This window comes from Pleurodeles waltl, chromosome 12 (assembly GCF_031143425.1).
Source record: "Pleurodeles waltl isolate 20211129_DDA chromosome 12, aPleWal1.hap1.20221129, whole genome shotgun sequence".
In the NCBI taxonomy this organism is placed as follows: Eukaryota; Metazoa; Chordata; class Amphibia; order Caudata; family Salamandridae; genus Pleurodeles; species Pleurodeles waltl.
Window position 1 is genome coordinate 656913216 of NC_090451.1, and position 18338 is coordinate 656931553.

The window sequence follows — 18338 nt, forward strand, 5'->3', positions numbered from 1 at the left end:
ACATCCAGTCAGCCTCAACTTTACAGACTATAAGAATTGCTAAGCCAATACCTGCAAGACCAACTGGGTGGGGGTGGAGGTGGGAATAGTAATATTCCCTGAATGCAAAATAAAGTTAGCAGAGAAGCCATTAGTGGGTGAAGTTGCTCGACATCCAGGTGCTGCTACCTCTGCAAAGCTCACTGCACCAAGAAGTAGAAATGAAAGGTGAAAAATGTCTCATGGAGACCCCTAGTTCAGCAGATGAGACGGATGAATGGAAGCCATCTTGAGAAGCGGACATTTTGTGGTACTCTGCTGCGGTCACCGGAACGGTCCCCTCCATCTGATCAACGGTCCCCTCCATCTGATCACCATCCCTCCACCATCACCATCACCGAACCCACCTCCACCACATGCCTAGATTGTGTAAAGGTGCGGTGCCTTACCATATACTCCATTCCTTGGGGTCAACGGGCTGCGCAGAGAGCCTGAAGCGCTAAGACGCCCTTCACCAAGACCGACCTGAATATCGGTGACAAACATGGAATGTTAAAGCTGAATGTTAGGATGTGAGGGTGCTCGCTTCAGGTAAGGGGCAAAGCCACAATAGACATACTGGAGAAAATTGTCCATTGGCGACTACGACAAAAGGCGCGGTGCAAAAGCCAAAACTCAACTACTATGGAGAGTAAACATTAATCACAGACTTGTTTTTCTGCTGAAAATAATAATAAACACAATTGACATTATTCAGACCAGTATTAATCTCGCCCTAATCATTTTCTTTCGCTTAATTCCACCATTATGATTGAAACGATTAATTGACCATTCTAGCGACCGTAGTGCTGGGGGCATTGTTTGAAGGGGCATAACTCATTTTGTGACTGCATAAGGAAGGCGCTGCACAGACTGAGGTGGCAATTGCTGCCAGTGGGCGGGGCTGGCACGGGCAGAGTAGCACGAGGAGCCGACACCTCTTCAAACGTTTTTGGACAATACTTATGCTATGCTTTCAATATTATTGTATCACACTTGCTATTCGTATAGCGCCTTGTTACCCCTTGCGATTTCAAATCGCTGTAATGTGGTTGCACAAGTGGTTTGTCTCTTTAATTTTTTTTGTCGTAAAATGTTGCATCAGTCAGCTGAATTAGAAAATCCTGCTTTTGGGCCACTAGAAAAAACGTTCGAGTCAGCAAGTTTTATATTCCCAAATTATGTTGAGAATTATCAGTTACATTCAAGGGGCGTGTTCCATTTTATCGGCAAGTTTTCTGCTCCGCAAGTGGAATTTCTCCACCCTCCCTCGCGTGCAGTCGCCCCAGCAGTGTGCAGGGGGGACGCGGCGTCCCCTAGGGGGGCATCTCTCCGCAGCCGGGGATGGAGAGGAGGCCACCACGAACGCAGGGTGGAAGTGATGAGATAAGAAACCGATACAACGCGAGTGAAAGAGGCAACATCACATTGGAGACGGGGCCTAGCCAGCGACCCTGGAGATGCGCGCTCCGTAGAGCTACCGAGTCAGCTAAACACTCCGCAGGAAGCGGCCCCAGCCCCTCGAGCCCCATCTATCTCCCGCAGATAAGGACTGCAGACACGTTCGCTCCGCGCATTTCCGGTGTCCGCTTAGCAAACAACCGCCGCCACCCGACTTGGCTCTCGTTTTCTCAATAACATTAAATACCCCTCAAAACTTCTGTTCCAAGTCTTTATTTACATTTTTTTTTTGTTTACTGTTTTTACTTTTTTCTGCTTTCTCGAGAGGGCTGTTCGCTGCACGTTCAGGTTTTTTGGACTATATTGATAAGCACGGTCCCACATCCTGCTATTATAATTTAACCCTGACCCGACAGTCCATGCCGTTCAGACTCACGCCCCACTCTCACTTACTCCTGTGCCTCGGGCCGCCCAACCTCGAACTGTGAGATTTTACTCCAGAGCATCTCTTCGCTCGGACTCATTAGTGACCTCTTGGTCCTCTGCCCCTTTCCACCCAGCCTCACTGTGACCTCTAACTGCTGGTCCTCTGTCCAAGCAATCTCATATTAGGACCATTTGTTCCTGGGCCTCTGTCCAAACAATGTCATATTATGACCCTTTACCTCTGGGCCTCTGACCAACCAATCTCATTTTGTGAATATTTTACCCCTGCTTCTCTGTCCAATCATTCTCATATTATGACCTCTTACTCCACGTATCTGTACAACCAATCTCATATAGTGAATTTTAGGCCTGGGCCTCTATCCGCCCTGTCTCATACCGAGAAATGTGTCTTTATCTGCCCAGCCTTATATTGTCAACTCTTACTTCCAGGCCACGCTCCAACAAGCCACACTCCTAAATCGTGGTATCCTTCTGCAGGGTCATATCACGTGCGTTCCGACTACGGGACTCCCTCCACCCACCCTTGTATTGTTTACCAGGACTTAGAAGTACTCCAGAACAAGTTCGCATCTTAACACATCAGATTATCTCATCCATTCCCCCTTCCTTCTTCTGTAAGCATCGTTCCATGTTCGAATGTCTTCTCAAAGGACTTGTGGTTTAAACATGAAACATTTTGTTATCCAGTTTCTGAACTCCTTCCCATCTACCTTAGCATTCTAAAGATGTGGCTTCTAAAACTTGACAACTGTCCTTCTGAGCTGAATAACACCAAATGTTTCAGAACTTTATTGATTACTCTAAGTGTGGGAATCCAGAACAGATCATGATGCTGCTCAAGGAACAGGACAATGTTTTAGACGAGGGTTCAAGAACTGGACAATGCACCAGACGAGGCCTGCAGAGGTGAATGCAGTAGTCGGTATGACTTGGTGGCTAACGCCGAATACGATATCTACTTCAGAACTATAGCCAATGCTCCAGGTTGGCTATCCAGAACTAAACATTATGCGGCAATTTAACTTAACCATATTCTACATTAGGGCTCCATAACTGGACAACACATCAGATGTAGCTTCCAGGACTAGACAGCACTCCAGATGACCCTACCAGAACTGGAGAATATGCATGGCCTCCCGACATAATGCTCAAAATATGACTTCCACAACTGTATACAATAAGAGACAATATTCTAGCATCTAGCGCTTATTATAATAATAATTATTAACATTATAGGGATGGCACCACAGAACTGGTCAATACACCAAATGTGGCCTCCAGAACTGGTCACAAAAACTGCATATTTGGTCTGAGGAATGGAACACAAGTGGACATAATATGCATTGGTAGCATAAAAACTACCACTACAGAAAGAACAGGAAAAAAATGTCAAAGTGACGTCCAGAAATGGACAATGCTTACATAGGACTACCAGAAGTACATAATTCTGTATATTAGGCCTACTGGCTTCAAAATGATGGACGTAACAGCTGAGATGCCTCGTCCAGGCTACTTTAATTGTGTTTTTTCTGGAATACTTTGCACTCTTCACTTCAACCTTTTATGTGACCTCCCCAAGGCCAATTTCTGTTTTCTAATTTTGAGGGTGTACAGTATGATAACACCAAAAACCACTCTTTATGGTTGCTTTTAAATACCTCTCAACATGCAGGACTCCTCCAGATTTCTGCACAATATGTACATGAAAGAGCCACTGGTTGAATTGATGTCTGAGTTCTTACCAGTACTGAGAACCAGATGAATACCTTTTTGAACAAGATTTGGCATTCCCTTTGCCTTTGATGGTACCTGTACCAAAGGGATGCATTCGTGGCTAGACTAGCAGTTCTTAACCTGTGGTCCGAAGACCCCTGAAGGTCTGCAAAACCTGGTCTGGACCTTCTAAGAAAATTAAATAATATTAACAGATTAATAAAGTGTATACAAATAACGTGGTAAAATAGAACATTTAAAAACGCTCTGCAAATGTGAATGAATTTGAAATAGGAGGCTAAACATTAAGTTGGTATTGTCAGGTTTATTTGTGACAGCAATCCAAGAGCATTAAACAGAATATAGCATAGACGGCCTCAACGGAATTTAGAAAAGCTCCATCCTTTAAGTCAAAATTTTGATTTATTTAAATGGATTTGTGAATTAAATAAAACATGTCATCATTTGAGTGTTTTTTGAGGAATGTTTAATTCTGCATTTTTGAATATTGTTTTGTAGTTTAAAATCAACAAAATTGCTTAGACTAGGGTCTCCAGATTCCAATAATGACTCAGTGGGGGGGTCGCCAGATTTGAATAGTGATTCAGTGGAGGACCCCAGATTCCAGTAGAGATTAAGTGGGAGCCCACAGACGTCAAAGGGTTACGAACCACTGGGCTAGACAAAACCAGCGTCACTAAGAGGGGCAAAAAAAAATAATAATAGCACCATTCATCGCTAATGAGTGGATACAGACTGATATGGGAACACTTTTAGATGGAAGAGCATTCTGTGCACCTAGAGTTTTATAATTCATGATATGCGGTCGGAGCAGACATTGCATGGAAAAGCTCTGAGTGCTTCCCACAAGCGGACTGAGGGAGCGGAGCACTCCTAGGCACCCCAGCACTAGCGATAGTGGCAATGCTTCTTACTACACTAGGAAAGGGCTGATGGGACATGCCACAATGACGCTTTCAGGGGTTCCCACACAAATCTGCAACTACATCTGAAAAAACACAGTGTTTTAGCTTGTAAAGTGCCTCCGTGGTTGCACTTGCTGCAGACGTGATCTATCTGTCAAGAGCTTCAGCCTTGGCAAGGCCAACTCGGCATTTCATCCTCCCGAGGTCGGAAACTGCTTAACTGAATTAGTATTAGTTAGACTGAAATTCAGTAAGGCATCTGAAGTCCTTTCATGGGTACTGTGGCTCAAGCTCCTCATCTTATCGGTCCTAGCTCACCCAGCGGCTCATATTTTCCGCTCACAAGCTCTGTCCATAAGGCCCAAATCCTCGGAGCCTGCCACTCCCCCACCTCCTGACGCAGTCTGCCTGGGGACAGCATCGCTGCGACCGAAGCTTTTTAACTGATTGTACTCTCGCATTCTGCTCGAGTGGTACAAACGCCGCACACCCTCAACCAGAGTGCCCCCAAACTCTTTACATTCTCTTCCAGTGGGCCACAAGCTCCTCACGGTCCGTATGCCACCAGTTCGTCTAACTGCTACCACGCCCCAAGCTCCCAAACCATCAATGTGCCACGGGCACTCCACGCCATCTGCCAGGGCACCACAAGCACCGCACGCCATCTGCCAGGGCACCACAAGCACCGCACGCCATCTGCCAGGGTACCGCAAGCACCGCACGCCATCTGCCAGGGTACCGCAAGCACTCCACGCCATCTGCCTTCTGCCAGGGCACCACAAGCACTCCACGCCATCTGCCAGGGTACCGCAAGCACCGCACGCCATCTGCCAGGGCACCACAAGCACTCCACGCCATCTGCCTTCTGCCAGGGACAGGGTACCACAAGCACTCCACGCCATCTGCCTTCTGCCAGGGTACCGCAAGCACTCCACGCCATCTGCCTTCTGCCAGGGTACCGCAAGCACTCCACGCCATCTGCCAGGGTACCACAAGCACCGCACGCCATCTGCCAGGGCACCACAAGCACTGCACGCCATCTGCCAGGGCACCACAAGCACTCCACGGCATCTGCCTTCTGCTAGGGCACCACAAGCACTCCACGCCATCTGCCAGGGTACCGCAAGCACCGCACGCCATCTGCCTTCTGCCAGGGTACCACAAGCACCCCACGCCATCTGCCAGGGCACCACAAGCACTCCACGCCATCTGCCTTCTGCCAGGGACAGGGTACCACAAGCACCGCACGCCATCTGCCAGGGCACCACAAGCACTCCACGCCATCTGCCTTCTGCCAGGGACAGGGTACCACAAGCACTCCACGCCATCTGCCTTCTGCCAGGGTACCGCAAGCACTCCACGCCATCTGCCTTCTGCCAGGGTACCGCAAGCACTCCACGCCATCTGCCAGGGTACCACAAGCACCGCACGCCATCTGCCAGGGCACCACAAGCACTGCACGCCATCTGCCAGGGCACCACAAGCACTCCACGGCATCTGCCTTCTGCCAGGGTACCGCAAGCACCGCACACCATCTGCCAGGGTACCACAAGCACTGCACGCCATCTGCCAGGGTACCACAAGCACCGCACGCCATCTGCCAGGGCACCACAAGCACTCCACGGCATCTGCCTTCTGCCAGGGTACCGCAAGCACCGCACGCCATCTGCCGGGGCACCACAAGCACCGCACGCCATCTGCCAGGGCACCACAAGCACCGCACGCCATCTGCCAGTGTACCGCAAGCACTCCACGCCATCTGCCTTCTGCCAGGGTACCGCAAGCACTCCACGCCATCTGCCTTCTGCCAGGGTACCACAAGCACCGCACGCCATCTGCCTGGGTACCGCAAGCACTCCACGCCATCTGCCTTCTGCCAGGGTACCACAAGCACCGCACGCCATCTGCCGGGGCACCACAAGCACCGAACGCCTTCTGCCAGGGTACCACAAGCACCGCACGCCTTCTGCCAGGGCACCGCAAGCACTCCACGCCATCTGCCTTCTGCCAGGGTACCACAAGCACCGCACGCCATCTGCCTGGGTACCGCAAGCACTCCACGCCATCTGCCTTCTGCCAGGGTACCACAAGCACCGCACGCCATCTGCCATGGTACCACAAGCACTCCACGCCATCTACCTTCTGCCAGGGAACCACAAGCACTCCACGCCATCTGCCAGGGTACCACAAGCACCGCACGCCTTCTGCCAGGGCACCACAAGCACCGCACGCCATCTGCCAGGGTACCGCAAGCACTCCACGCCATCTGCCAGGGACAGGGTACCACAAGCACCGCACGCCATCTGCCAGGGTACCACAAGCACTCCACGCCATCTACATTCTGCCAGGGTACCACAAGCACTCCACGCCATCTGCCAGGGTACCACAAGCACCGCACGCCATCTGCCAGGGTGTCACAAGCACCGCACGCCATCTGCCAGGGCACCACAAGCACCGCACGCCATCTGCCAGGGTACCACAAGCACTCCACGCCATCTGCCTTCTGCCAGGGTGCCACAAGCACTGCACGCCATCTGCCAGGGTACCACAAGCACTCCACGCCATCTGCCAGGGTACCACAAGCACCGCACGCCATCTGCCAGGGTACCACAAGCACCGCACGCCTTCTGCCAGGGTACCACAAGCACTCCACGCCATCTGCCAGGGCACCACAAGCACCGCAAGCCATCTGCCAGGGCACCACAAGCACTCCACGCCATCTACCTTCTGCCAGAGTACCACAAGCACTCCACGCCATCTGCCAGGGTACCACAAGCACCGCACGCCATCTGCCAGGGTGTCACAAGCACCGCACGCCATCTGCCAGGGCGTCACAAGCACCGCACGCCATCTGCCAGGGCGTCACAAGCACCGCATGCCATCTGCCAGGGTACCACAAGCACTCCACGCCATCTGCCTTCTGCCAGGGTGCCACAAGCACTGCACGCCATCTGCCAGGGTACCACAAGCACCCCACGCCATCTGCCAGGGTACCACAAGCACCGCACGCCATCTGCCAGGGTAGCACAAGCACCGCACGCCATCTGCCAGGGTAACACAAGCACTCCACGCCATCTGCCAGGGCACCACAAGCACCGCACGCCATCTGCCAGGGCACCACAAGCACCGCACGCCATCTGCCAGGGTACCACAAGCACCGCACGCCATCTGCCAGGGTACCACAAGCACCGCACGCCATCTGCCAGGGTACCACAAGCACCGCACGCCATCTGCCGGGGCACCACAAGCACCGCACGCCATCTGCCGGGGCACCACAAGCACTGCACGCCTTCTGCCAGGGTACCACAAGCACCACACGCCTTCTGCCAGGGCACCACAAGCACCGCACGCCATCTGCCTGGGTACCGCAAGCACTCCATGCCATCTGCCTTCTGCCAGGGTACCACAAGCACCGCACGCCATCTGCCGGGGCACCACAAGCACCGAACGCCTTCTGCCAGGGTACCACAAGCACTGCACGCCTTCTGCCAGGGTACCACAAGCACCGCACGCCTTCTGCCAGGGCACCGCAAGCACCGCACGCCTTCTGCCAGGGCACCGCAAGCACCGCACGCCATCTGCCAGGGTACCGCAAGCACTCCACGCCATCTGCCTTCTGCCAGGGTACCACAAGCACCGCACGCCATCTGCCATGGTACCACAAGCACTCCACGCCATCTACCTTCTGCCAGGGAACCACAAGCACTCCACGCCATCTGCCAGGGTACCACAAGCACCGCACGCCTTCTGCCAGGGCACCACAAGCACCGCACGCCATCTGCCAGGGTACCGCAAGCACTCCACGCCATCTGCCTTCTGCCAGGGACAGGGTACCACAAGCACCGCACGCCATCTGCCAGGGTACCACAAGCACTCCACGCCATCTACCTTCTGCCAGGGTACCACAAGCACTCCACGCCATCTGCCAGGGTACCACAAGCACTGCACGCCATCTGCCAGGGTGTCACAAGCACCGCACGCCATCTGCCAGGGCACCACAAGCACCGCATGCCATCTGCCAGGGTACCACAAGCACTCCACGCCATCTGCCTTCTGCCAGGGTACCACAAGCACTCCACGCCATCTGCCAGGGCACCACAAGCACCGCACGCCATCTGCCAGGGCACCACAAGCACCGCACGCCATCTGCCAGGGTACCACAAGCACTCCACGCCATCTACCTTCTGCCAGGGTACCACAAGCACTCCACGCCATCTGCCAGGGTACCACAAGCACTGCACGCCATCTGCCAGGGCACCACAAGCACCGCACGCCATCTGCCAGGGTACCACAAGCACTCCACGCCATCTGCCTTCTGCCAGGGTGCCACAAGCACTGCACGCCATCTGCCAGGGTACCACAAGCACTCCACGCCATCTGCCAGGGTACCACAAGCACTGCACGCCTTCTGCCAGGGTACCACAAGCACTCCACGCCATCTGCCAGGGCACCACAAGCACTCCACGCCATCTGCCAGGGCACCACAAGCACCGCACGCCATCTGCCAGGGCACCACAAGCACCGCACGCCATCTGCCAGGGTGTCACAAGCACCGCACGCCATCTGCCAGGGTGTCACAAGCACCGCACGCCATCTGCCAGGGCACCACAAGCACCGCACGCCATCTGCCAGGGCGTCACAAGCACTGCACGCCATCTGCCAGGGTGTCACAAGCACTGCACGCCATCTGCCAGGGTACCACAAGCACCGCACGCCATCTGCCAGGGTACCACAAGCACTCCACGCCATCTGCCAGGGTACCACAAGCACCGCACGCCATCTGCCAGGGTACCACAAGCACTCCACGCCATCTGCCAGGGTACCACAAGCACCGCACGCCATCTACCAGGGTACCACAAGCACCGCACGCCATCTGCCTTCTGCCAGGGTACCACAAGCACCGCACGCCATCTGCCAGGGTACCACAAGCACTCCACGCCATCTGCCAGGGTACCACAAGCACCGCACGCCATCTGCCAGGGTACCACAAGCACTCCACGCCATCTGCCAGGGTACCACAAGCACCGCACGCCATCTACCAGAGTACCACAAGCACGGCACGCCATCTGCCAGGGTACCACAAGCACCGCACGCCATCTGCCAGGGTACCACAAGCACCGCACGCCATCTGCCAGGGTGTCACAAGCACCGCACGCCATCTGCCAGGGTACCACAAGCACCGCACGCCATCTGCCAGGGCACCACAAGCACCGCACGCCATCTGCCAGGGTATCACAAGATCCCCACACCTTCTACCAGTGTGTCCCAAGCTCCCCCGCACCTTATGCCAATGTGCCCCAACTGCCTGTCCCTGCCGGTGTACCCTAAGCAACTCTGCCCAGGCGCCCCAAAGACACCAGGCTGCACGTCCACGCGCTCAAGGCGCGCCCAGGTGAGTGCCCGGCTCCATTAAGACTCACTCATTAGCCCCCCACCCCTTCTCAAGGGGAAGCCGGTTCTCGCGCTGTACCCGGAAACAGTACTACGGGGGTGTTCCTGGTGACTCCTTAGCCCCGCCTTACCTTATCCCACCCGCAGAGAAGCCACCACTCGGTTCACGTCCCTTATACAAAGCCTGCGCCCTGTGGGAGCGGGATTTTCAAATGGGGATCCAACCGGAGTCCGGGTGCTAAAATGGAGCCCTCGACCCCTTCCGGGAGGTGAGCTCACATGCCCAGCTTGTCCCAGCTTGACGCCGCCGGCCGGGACGCATGCTCCGCATTCCTGGTCTTACCTGTCTTGGGAAAGACAGGAACTACTGTGGGTGTGCGGAGGGGTGATCCAAAACGCTGTGATACCTCTATTCGCCCCATCACTCCTCCCGAGTGAGCATCCACAGATAATGAAACGTGATCACAGTGCCTACTGCCGCTGGCCTGGTTTCGCAGCGCTTCAAGTGACAGTAGCAGTGGCCATCCCAAACCAACGGAATCGATTTTCTAGAAGGGGTGTTATGTTGCAAGCATGCACAGGTCCTCTCAGAGGCCTGCATGCCGAAGCCGCCAGAAACAAACAATGAAAGGAGGTCTCAAAACCCAATGAAAAGCTTGACAACTTCCCGACAACTGGTAATCCTGAATTTTTAGGTGTATTTTTTTCAAGAATGCGCGCCGCGGCATTCCCGACGATTATGTAAGTACAAAGGCCTGAGGGTTGTTCCATGTGGGAACGAAGACTGATGGAAGCAGGAAGACAGGTAGGCGGATATGACGTGTGGGGTTTTCACTCAATGGCACTATTTAACCATGATAAAGTCGATTGTTCCGGTTTTTGAATAAAGAAGAGGAGATTTCACCAAGTCATGACTGAAACATGGGCAGCAGCAGTGCAAGCTTCCCACTAAACACAAAGTACAGCTAAGTGTCTACGCATGCGCAGACACTTTTTTGTTTTTGTTTTTTACATACTTTTTAACAATCTACACGCACAAACAAGCCATCTATACTAACTGCCTTACTCTTGGTTATCAAGAGACAAGAACCTGCACCAATTCTTAACCTTGACGCAGACATACTGGATACTGCCTCTGCCACTTAAATTGCCAAGAGCTCCACACAAACTTTTCATGTAAAAATGTGAGAAATCAAGAATGGCAACACTGGAATAACTCCCTGAACTAGAGGATGAATACCAGGTATAGTCAAGCAAAATCTGTGAAGTAGCATGAATCTGTACACATTACCAGGCACAGAAATGAGCCAGCGAGGAGAGCTGTGCCTTTGTTGAGGGCACCAACGAGGATGGAGTAACATTGAGGAGGAACAAGGGTGTCAAAGTTGAGCGTGATAAGAGGTTCTTTTCAGGTCTTAAGGAAGGTTTGGTGGCAAATCGTGAGAAACTGTACCCACCATCAATTTTCTTAAAAAAAACAAAAAAAACATCAGATATAAAACAGTCTAAATTAATCTGCGAGGTTCTTCTCCAGGGCTTTCCTAGGAAGGTGACTTAGACACCCTTATCTAGAACAATGTCGAATAGTTTGACACACAAGAATCATAGGTCACAGGTTAGGGCTGCATGAATGAACAGGCTCCAGTAGACACAATAAGAACCTTATATGACCCTTAAAAACTGAGCAAAAAAACTAAGTGAGCCTCCCAGCCATGAATACCCAGGTACACTATCTCCTCCGTTTGTAACACCCAATTACCTGCCAGAGCTAGACACTGCTCAGTATTACACATAATACTCAACTGAGTATCAATATAACCGTAAAAAAGACAAGTTGTTGAGCGACTCAAAGACATAGACATAGGGATGGGAGACTGTCAAAGTTACAAACAGTGACGGACAGAAAGATTGGACAACAGGTAGTCAACTTTCCGCAATATGAAGAGAGGCCTTTCCTAAAACTGTCAGGGACTTTGCAAATCTCATGGAAATCTCCATCATACATCCACTGGGAAACTCACTAAGATTGTAAGTAAGAATGTGGTTCTACCTGTGATGCAACGGAGAACTGTGCAAAAGACTAGGAAATATTTTTCTTTGTGTACACAATAAGAGGACAAATAGGACAGGAACAAGTAATGAGACACTGTACTTAAGTCTTATGACACTGATCCAGAAAAACAGTCACCCCTCACTCTGAGCAGTGACGAAAAATTAGCAGTTTTAGCTCTTTAACAGTTTTGCACTCACTGTAGATCAACTTTCCATTCAAAGCTTTCACACAAGTACAATCACAAGAAAATCTGGCTGTGCAGAAGCGACGCCAGAGATGAAAAAGTGATCCAAAGGTTGGTTCCATGTGCTGAGATGGGCTGATTCCACTCTGTAGAGGGGCATTCGCCAATCTACACAAGATAACAAACTTCGCACTGCGCACCAAATTGCAAATGTAGATTAACGTCCCCGCGGTTAGGCTGCTTCCTGACAACGTATCTGCCTCGCAACAGTGGTTTACATCTTTTCCATCAGCAGGAGGACCCATACCATGGAGGGAACAACCACTAATGTAGACTTCATACACTACTTTCAATTCGTCACTACTTTCAAAATCGTCAGTTCAAATGCTCAATAACCTACATGATTTGCGCAAAGTGGTGCAAATATCTAATAAATGTGGTTGCATGCTCACTACAAATATTCTAAATACATACATACATACTCAGCATAGTTAAAGTCTCTGTCTTGCTTGCCTTCCTACAGATTTTAGGCGAAGGACCGAGTCTACTCTACCTTTTACAATTGAGAAAATGTTGCCATCGTATTTATCGCATGTGCTTTGTTAGCAACTATTAATGTACTCACACTGTGTACACTGCAGACCCATTTTCATTTGCCAACTCTCAAGAATAACTATAAATCACCAATATAGATGGTCACGAATTCTAGATTTACTGAGAGAGATGCTGGTAAGATCTTTAGGTATATGACGTAGGTCCAGAACCGAAACCGCTTTCCGTTTCCCGCAATTGGGTATTAGCGATAAAGCTCACTGCATCAAGATGCTCAAAGATGTCACTCTGTACAATAGTTGCTACGTAGTCCATTTCTGCAGATATAGTGGGAAGGACAGTGAAGAAATTAGAGGCATTCTGCTAGTCATATCTGCATCCCCGTGTACTAGTTATACTCTTGCATTGCATACAACAGGTTTAGGTAGGTCATCTTAGCTGCTGCATCAAGCATGTGGTTAGAAGTTATGCCTCCAACATCAGCCCAGCGGTTTCAAGATCTCTTAGAATGTCTTTGGCCGGACAAACTTTAAACTTAGTGAGAAACAATGGTCATAAGGATCAAAACGCAGTAGGATGTATGGTCTGGATTAAAAAGTTGCACTTGAACATTTAAGCTTTCAAACTCGGAGTCAGCCATGATAATAAGAAGAGGGCACTGTGATGTACTGTTATTTTTGTAATGCAATCATCTTCTCTTACTACTCGGTTTAAAAAAAAAACTCTTAAAGTTTCAATAATGCACTCTAACATTATCACTAATCGGCCTTGCACTTTCCAAAAAACTGTATTACATACACAGAACAGTTTAATTCAGTGCAAACATCACTTGCTCATAGTTGTTATAAGAAAACAGGTCATTCATAGGCCATCAGTTTCTTTTTCTGTGTATTTTTTGGTTTTAATTCGTTTAATTGAATTCTAGGTTTCAGAGTTGATTTCTTTCTTAGGTTTTGCACTTCAGCTCAAGTTGATGTGACAACTGCTCCAAAAGTAGGTGAAGTGGAGACAGCAGTCTGGTGATTCACTCTACATGGGCACACACACATTTGAATTCCACCTAAAACCAGGAGATAAAGAGGGCTACATCGGCTTGAAAAGAGAGCACCATACTATCATGAGTACTAAAGGGCTTCTGAGACTTCTGAAAATTCATGAGTTGCAAAACGTGTGTAGCCAAAACTTATCCATATCATCAATAGCCTTTCACACTTCTGGTGTATGTGCCACCTCAGGGGCATATGTGATGCTTCGGAAGACTGGGGAGGGAAGAACTGTGATGAAAGACTGTTCTGAAACATGAATATAGTCCCCATATTGCTTCCACTCAGCTACGATTGATATGCTATATAATCCAACACTAATCGGCTTTCGCGTTTAAAACAGCAAAATCCCTGCCTCGCACAGATGTTCCCTGATGGCGCTCGGCTGCCAGATTGATTCAGCCCTGCACTTTTACAATGCATTGGCAAAACGTGAACTCACATAGTACCCCAAAAGGAAGTACCCACTCATTTGAAACCCATACTTTCCAGGGAGTGAAAGAGATTCAGAGGCTCTACACCAGACAAGGGAGCCCATGGCCGCAACCAAAAACTAAATACATAAGGATCAAAGCCACAAATTTCCAAATTTGATGGTTTGTCATCACCAGCATAGCGGACAACTACCTGGCTTGAAGGTGAGCATGCAAAGAAGTAGGCCTTTCACACTCATTAGGTTCAGTGTTTGCATGACTTGGTGAATTCTGACCTCTAATGAGAATTCACGCTTCAATCCTTGCACTAAGTGGGGCTGAAACCATCATGAGTCACCAGTCCAGATCAGACAGGCCATAAAATAAGGTTGGGAAGGACATGTTGTGGAGCTATGAGTTCACAGTGACTGTGCAGAAATGACTCACTGGCTCCCTGTCTCAGTCGAAATCTTTAGCCGATCCATACTTTCTGTAATTACATTCACAAGGTTTAGAGATGCATCCGAGGCAGGTTTGTCCTTGGTTGTACCTTTCAAGGTCTTATCGCCTGAACAACTACCCGGCACTCAGCCAGCCTTGTTCTCTCGGCCTGTAATTGATGCTTACTCTGCCTAGTATAAGGGAGCGCCACCTAACTGAGGCGAAAGCCCACGCAAATGTTGAGCAAGTGCATCTTTTTATTTTTATTTTTTACAAAGCATCACAAATAAATCTAACATTACAGAAGCACCACACCTGAAGGTCCTTCAAATGCAACTCCCCAATAAATCCTCAGGAAAGCAACACAGCAAACATACTGCAACCTAAACGTTCCCAGTAATACATGTAAGGTGAATTTCTACCCAAGTGCTTTTTGCACTTACCAAAAAGCATCCAAACTGTACATCTGTGCAATAGGATAGTCAACATCAACTTTGTCTTTAATTCTACCTCATGTGTACTATTATCGCTAAGCTATCAAGCACCAATAGTCAATCCACTGGCAACGTGTTGCAAACACAAAATTCATACATCCTTTCTCTAACTCAGCAGTCACCCCTCCATGACCACATGCAAACACTCCCAACTGACCTATCTACCTATTCATATCCAATCGTCTCGCTTATTGAAACAGCAGCTGATAAAACTATATAACAGAAAGGCGTATAATTGTATTTAGAAGCAGATTATTAAACAAGCATTGGCAAAGTAAACAGGTATTGCCCAAGAGCTATTGGGTTTGCCAGTGTCTTTTAATCAAGTTGTAGATCAGCGCAGCTGCTGTTCAGGATGGCTAAAAGTTAGAAAAAAATGCTTTGACAAGGGCAGAGGTGGTCTCATCATATCTCGCTCTTCTTCTATGGTGGGTGGAGGAGGTAACAGACAACTGGGTATGCCTGGAAGGGAAGAAGTTAACACAGACAACATGGAATGGATGGGAGGGACGAAGCAACAGACAACAGGGGTTTGGTTGGGGGGAGAGAAGCAACACAGAGAACGGGGGTTGGAGTGGGGGGAAGAAGCAACACAAAGAATGGGGGTTGGAGAGGGGGGGGAGAAGGGGTGTGAAGAAGCAACACAGACAACAGGTGATGAAGGGGGAGAATCAAACCAGACAAAGGGAGGGAAGAAGCAACATGGGAGAAGAAAAATAGACAGGGGTTGGGTGGGGAGCAACAAACAAAAGTACCTCAATCCCAGTGCAAGCAGCGCAAGGACACTGGTCTCAAGAAGTAATCAGTAATTGGTCGATGTTCCATAAAAAAACAAAAAGAAGAGGAAGTGAAGCTGGAATGTGCTGGCCAATTAGGAGGCAGCAAGTAAGAGTGATAATGAAGCCAACGAACCGTAAGCAATAGACAGGCTCCAGGCCCATTTTTAGTAAGAGCGCGCAAGCGCCCTGACATGTTATAATCTATCCGTGAGCTTTTAACTACACTATCACTCATTCTTGGACTTGCCTTTAAAAAATCCTTTATTATCATTGGTAAATGCTTTATTGTTACCCCCTTGGCCACTGACCCGGTTACATGGATAATTACATGTTTGCCGATACGTTTGACTGCAAGCAAACTTCTTTTTCATTTTGTGTCTCTCCTTTGCGATCAAGATCATGTCGGCTGCGACGCTTTGAATCAGCTTGCTTTTGTCAACTGTTTAACTTTTTTATTTCCAATTTATGCGCCAAGAAAAGTCCAGTTAGGAATTTACTATGCTGATAGCTCTAACTCGAGCAAACGTGAGACCCATTGCATTGCAAATGTTTGTTTATACAGTATCTCTTGCAAGCAAAAGCGCATGAGCGTTATCTTGGGTAAGATCTGAAAAGAGAGGTCTAGAAGATCTTTGGCCCACCTCAAGCTGAAATGATTTAAGAAATGTATTTCTCAGTGCTGAATACAATTCACAAAAAAACCTTTATATGATTTTAAGGAGACAGTGCCATGTGGACAGCATAAGCACGAACCTCTGAAGTCCAAATCTTGAGAACTAAAATGAGCAGATAAGTTCCTAAATCTAAAAAGAAAGTCAAAATATCAAATTAGGCAAATAGCAAAAGCAGATATAATTCAATCCCATTACTGTTTTTAAGAGGTGTGGAGGCTTGGATGCAGGGGTTTCCAAGATCTGCTACTTCTTGATTGCTCTAGACTCACTGAAGAAAACACAACACCAAAGCAGGCTTTCTCGACTTGCAGTTGAAGGATATGAATACTGGAAGAACTCTATTGAGGTGAAAAGGCTATGGGGACCTCAAGATTGGCAAATTCAGGGTATGGAAGCTTTGTTTAGAGCATGCCTTATTCATGTTCAAATTATCTTTTTGAATGACACAATTCAACAGACATCCTGCCTAAGGGTAGCAAAAATAAACTCAATGCGCCCAGCATCCCAAACCAGCCAAATTCACCGATAGGCAAAACTTCATGAATGTTACCAAAGAATAATTAAATGCTAAGGTTCAGGATGGTACCCATAATTCTTAACTTTTTAGTCCCAGTGGGTGGTTATTGTGGCCAATAGACATGAATGGGTGTCAAACTTGCTTTGTGAATTCCTCAGTGAGTTTCAAGATTAGCTGACCGGACCCTCGCTTTGTTTCGGGTCAACACTCTGGTATAGTTACCACATACAGTGTGAGTAAACTGTGCAAACAATGGTTACAGACTAACACCTTAGCAGCAGTTAAAGAAAACCTTAATCTCCTATCAGAGGAAATAGACTATCAAGATTTCTTGCTTGGTCCAAGAAAGCCCAGCTATAAACAATTCCTGTATGCTATATACAATGAGATCTGGAAGCTTTCACACATGGAAGCGGCTCCATGTTTAAAGCAGCTAGATAAGGAAAATTTGGAAAAGTCTTTAGCTGCTGTCAATAATGGCATGAATACTCTGTTCAACAGACTATACACTCTTAATAATATAGTGACAGCTGAGACTGACATCATTTAGAATGACATGTCCATTTTACACCATGGACAAAGTCAACTTTATCCCATAAAGCACATAGGCTGGACACTAAAGATTCTGAAAAATGGGCATGTACATTAACAGTAGTGACTTGTTTGCTGCTTTTAATTTATCCAGGGAACAACAGATAATAGCTAAAAGGGAAGCAACTTACACCATGCTTAATGTAGAAAAGTTAGAAAAGCTCCTTTCACAGTTGCAGAAAGTCCTTCACCAGTATGGCTCGTACATGGTGTTATAAATCTGCCAATTTCCACCTTTCGTTTCGGCAGATACTAGTGGCTAAGAGATAGCTATATTAAAGAAGAGTGAGAGTTGCCTTTTGAATACAAATGTTTGAATGGTGAAACAGAGGCCTTTCTCAGCAGAAGCAAAGGAGAGACTACTGTTAGTTACTCAACTATTTGCAAACAGGTGTCTCTTCATGGCCTTTGCAATGCTGGGGTCGCAAACTTGGCTTGATTTCTAAAGGGTACCCCAGTTCCTTTGATTCGTCCCTTTGATTCATCCAGCATTTCATATACTTTCGAATGGAAGTTATGTGGTCTTGAACAAACAGAGCTGTTGCGATAGGAGACCAGGAATTGCCTATGTAATTTTAGATTAAGATTGTAACTTGTTGTGGACATGTTGTATTCCCCTACACACCAGAGATAACAGTAGCAAAAATGTGGCCCCACATTGATACTACAAATGTAAATTATGACATGCTGAACAGACTAAA

At 48.8% G+C, this 18338-nt stretch overlaps 1 protein-coding gene across 3 annotated transcripts in view; it reads right to left on the bottom strand.

Annotated features, from left to right (window-relative positions):
• Positions 1-18338, bottom strand: part of SHC1 (SHC adaptor protein 1) — a 105494-nt gene that overhangs the window by 79618 nt on the left and 7538 nt on the right. Inside the window, exons 1-2 of one of the 3 annotated variants that reach the window (XM_069218376.1) lie at positions 10028-10160; positions 429-504 (exon numbers count right to left, since the gene is read on the bottom strand). The exons of 1 other annotated variant lie outside the window; for it this stretch is intronic. In XM_069218376.1, coding sequence (XP_069074477.1) covers positions 429-440 — 12 coding nt within the window. In that variant the 5' untranslated portion in view covers positions 441-504; positions 10028-10160. Of the gene's footprint in view, positions 1-428; positions 505-10027; positions 10161-18338 lie in introns of those variants that run through there. One more of the 3 variants, XM_069218375.1, reaches the window with a different exon arrangement.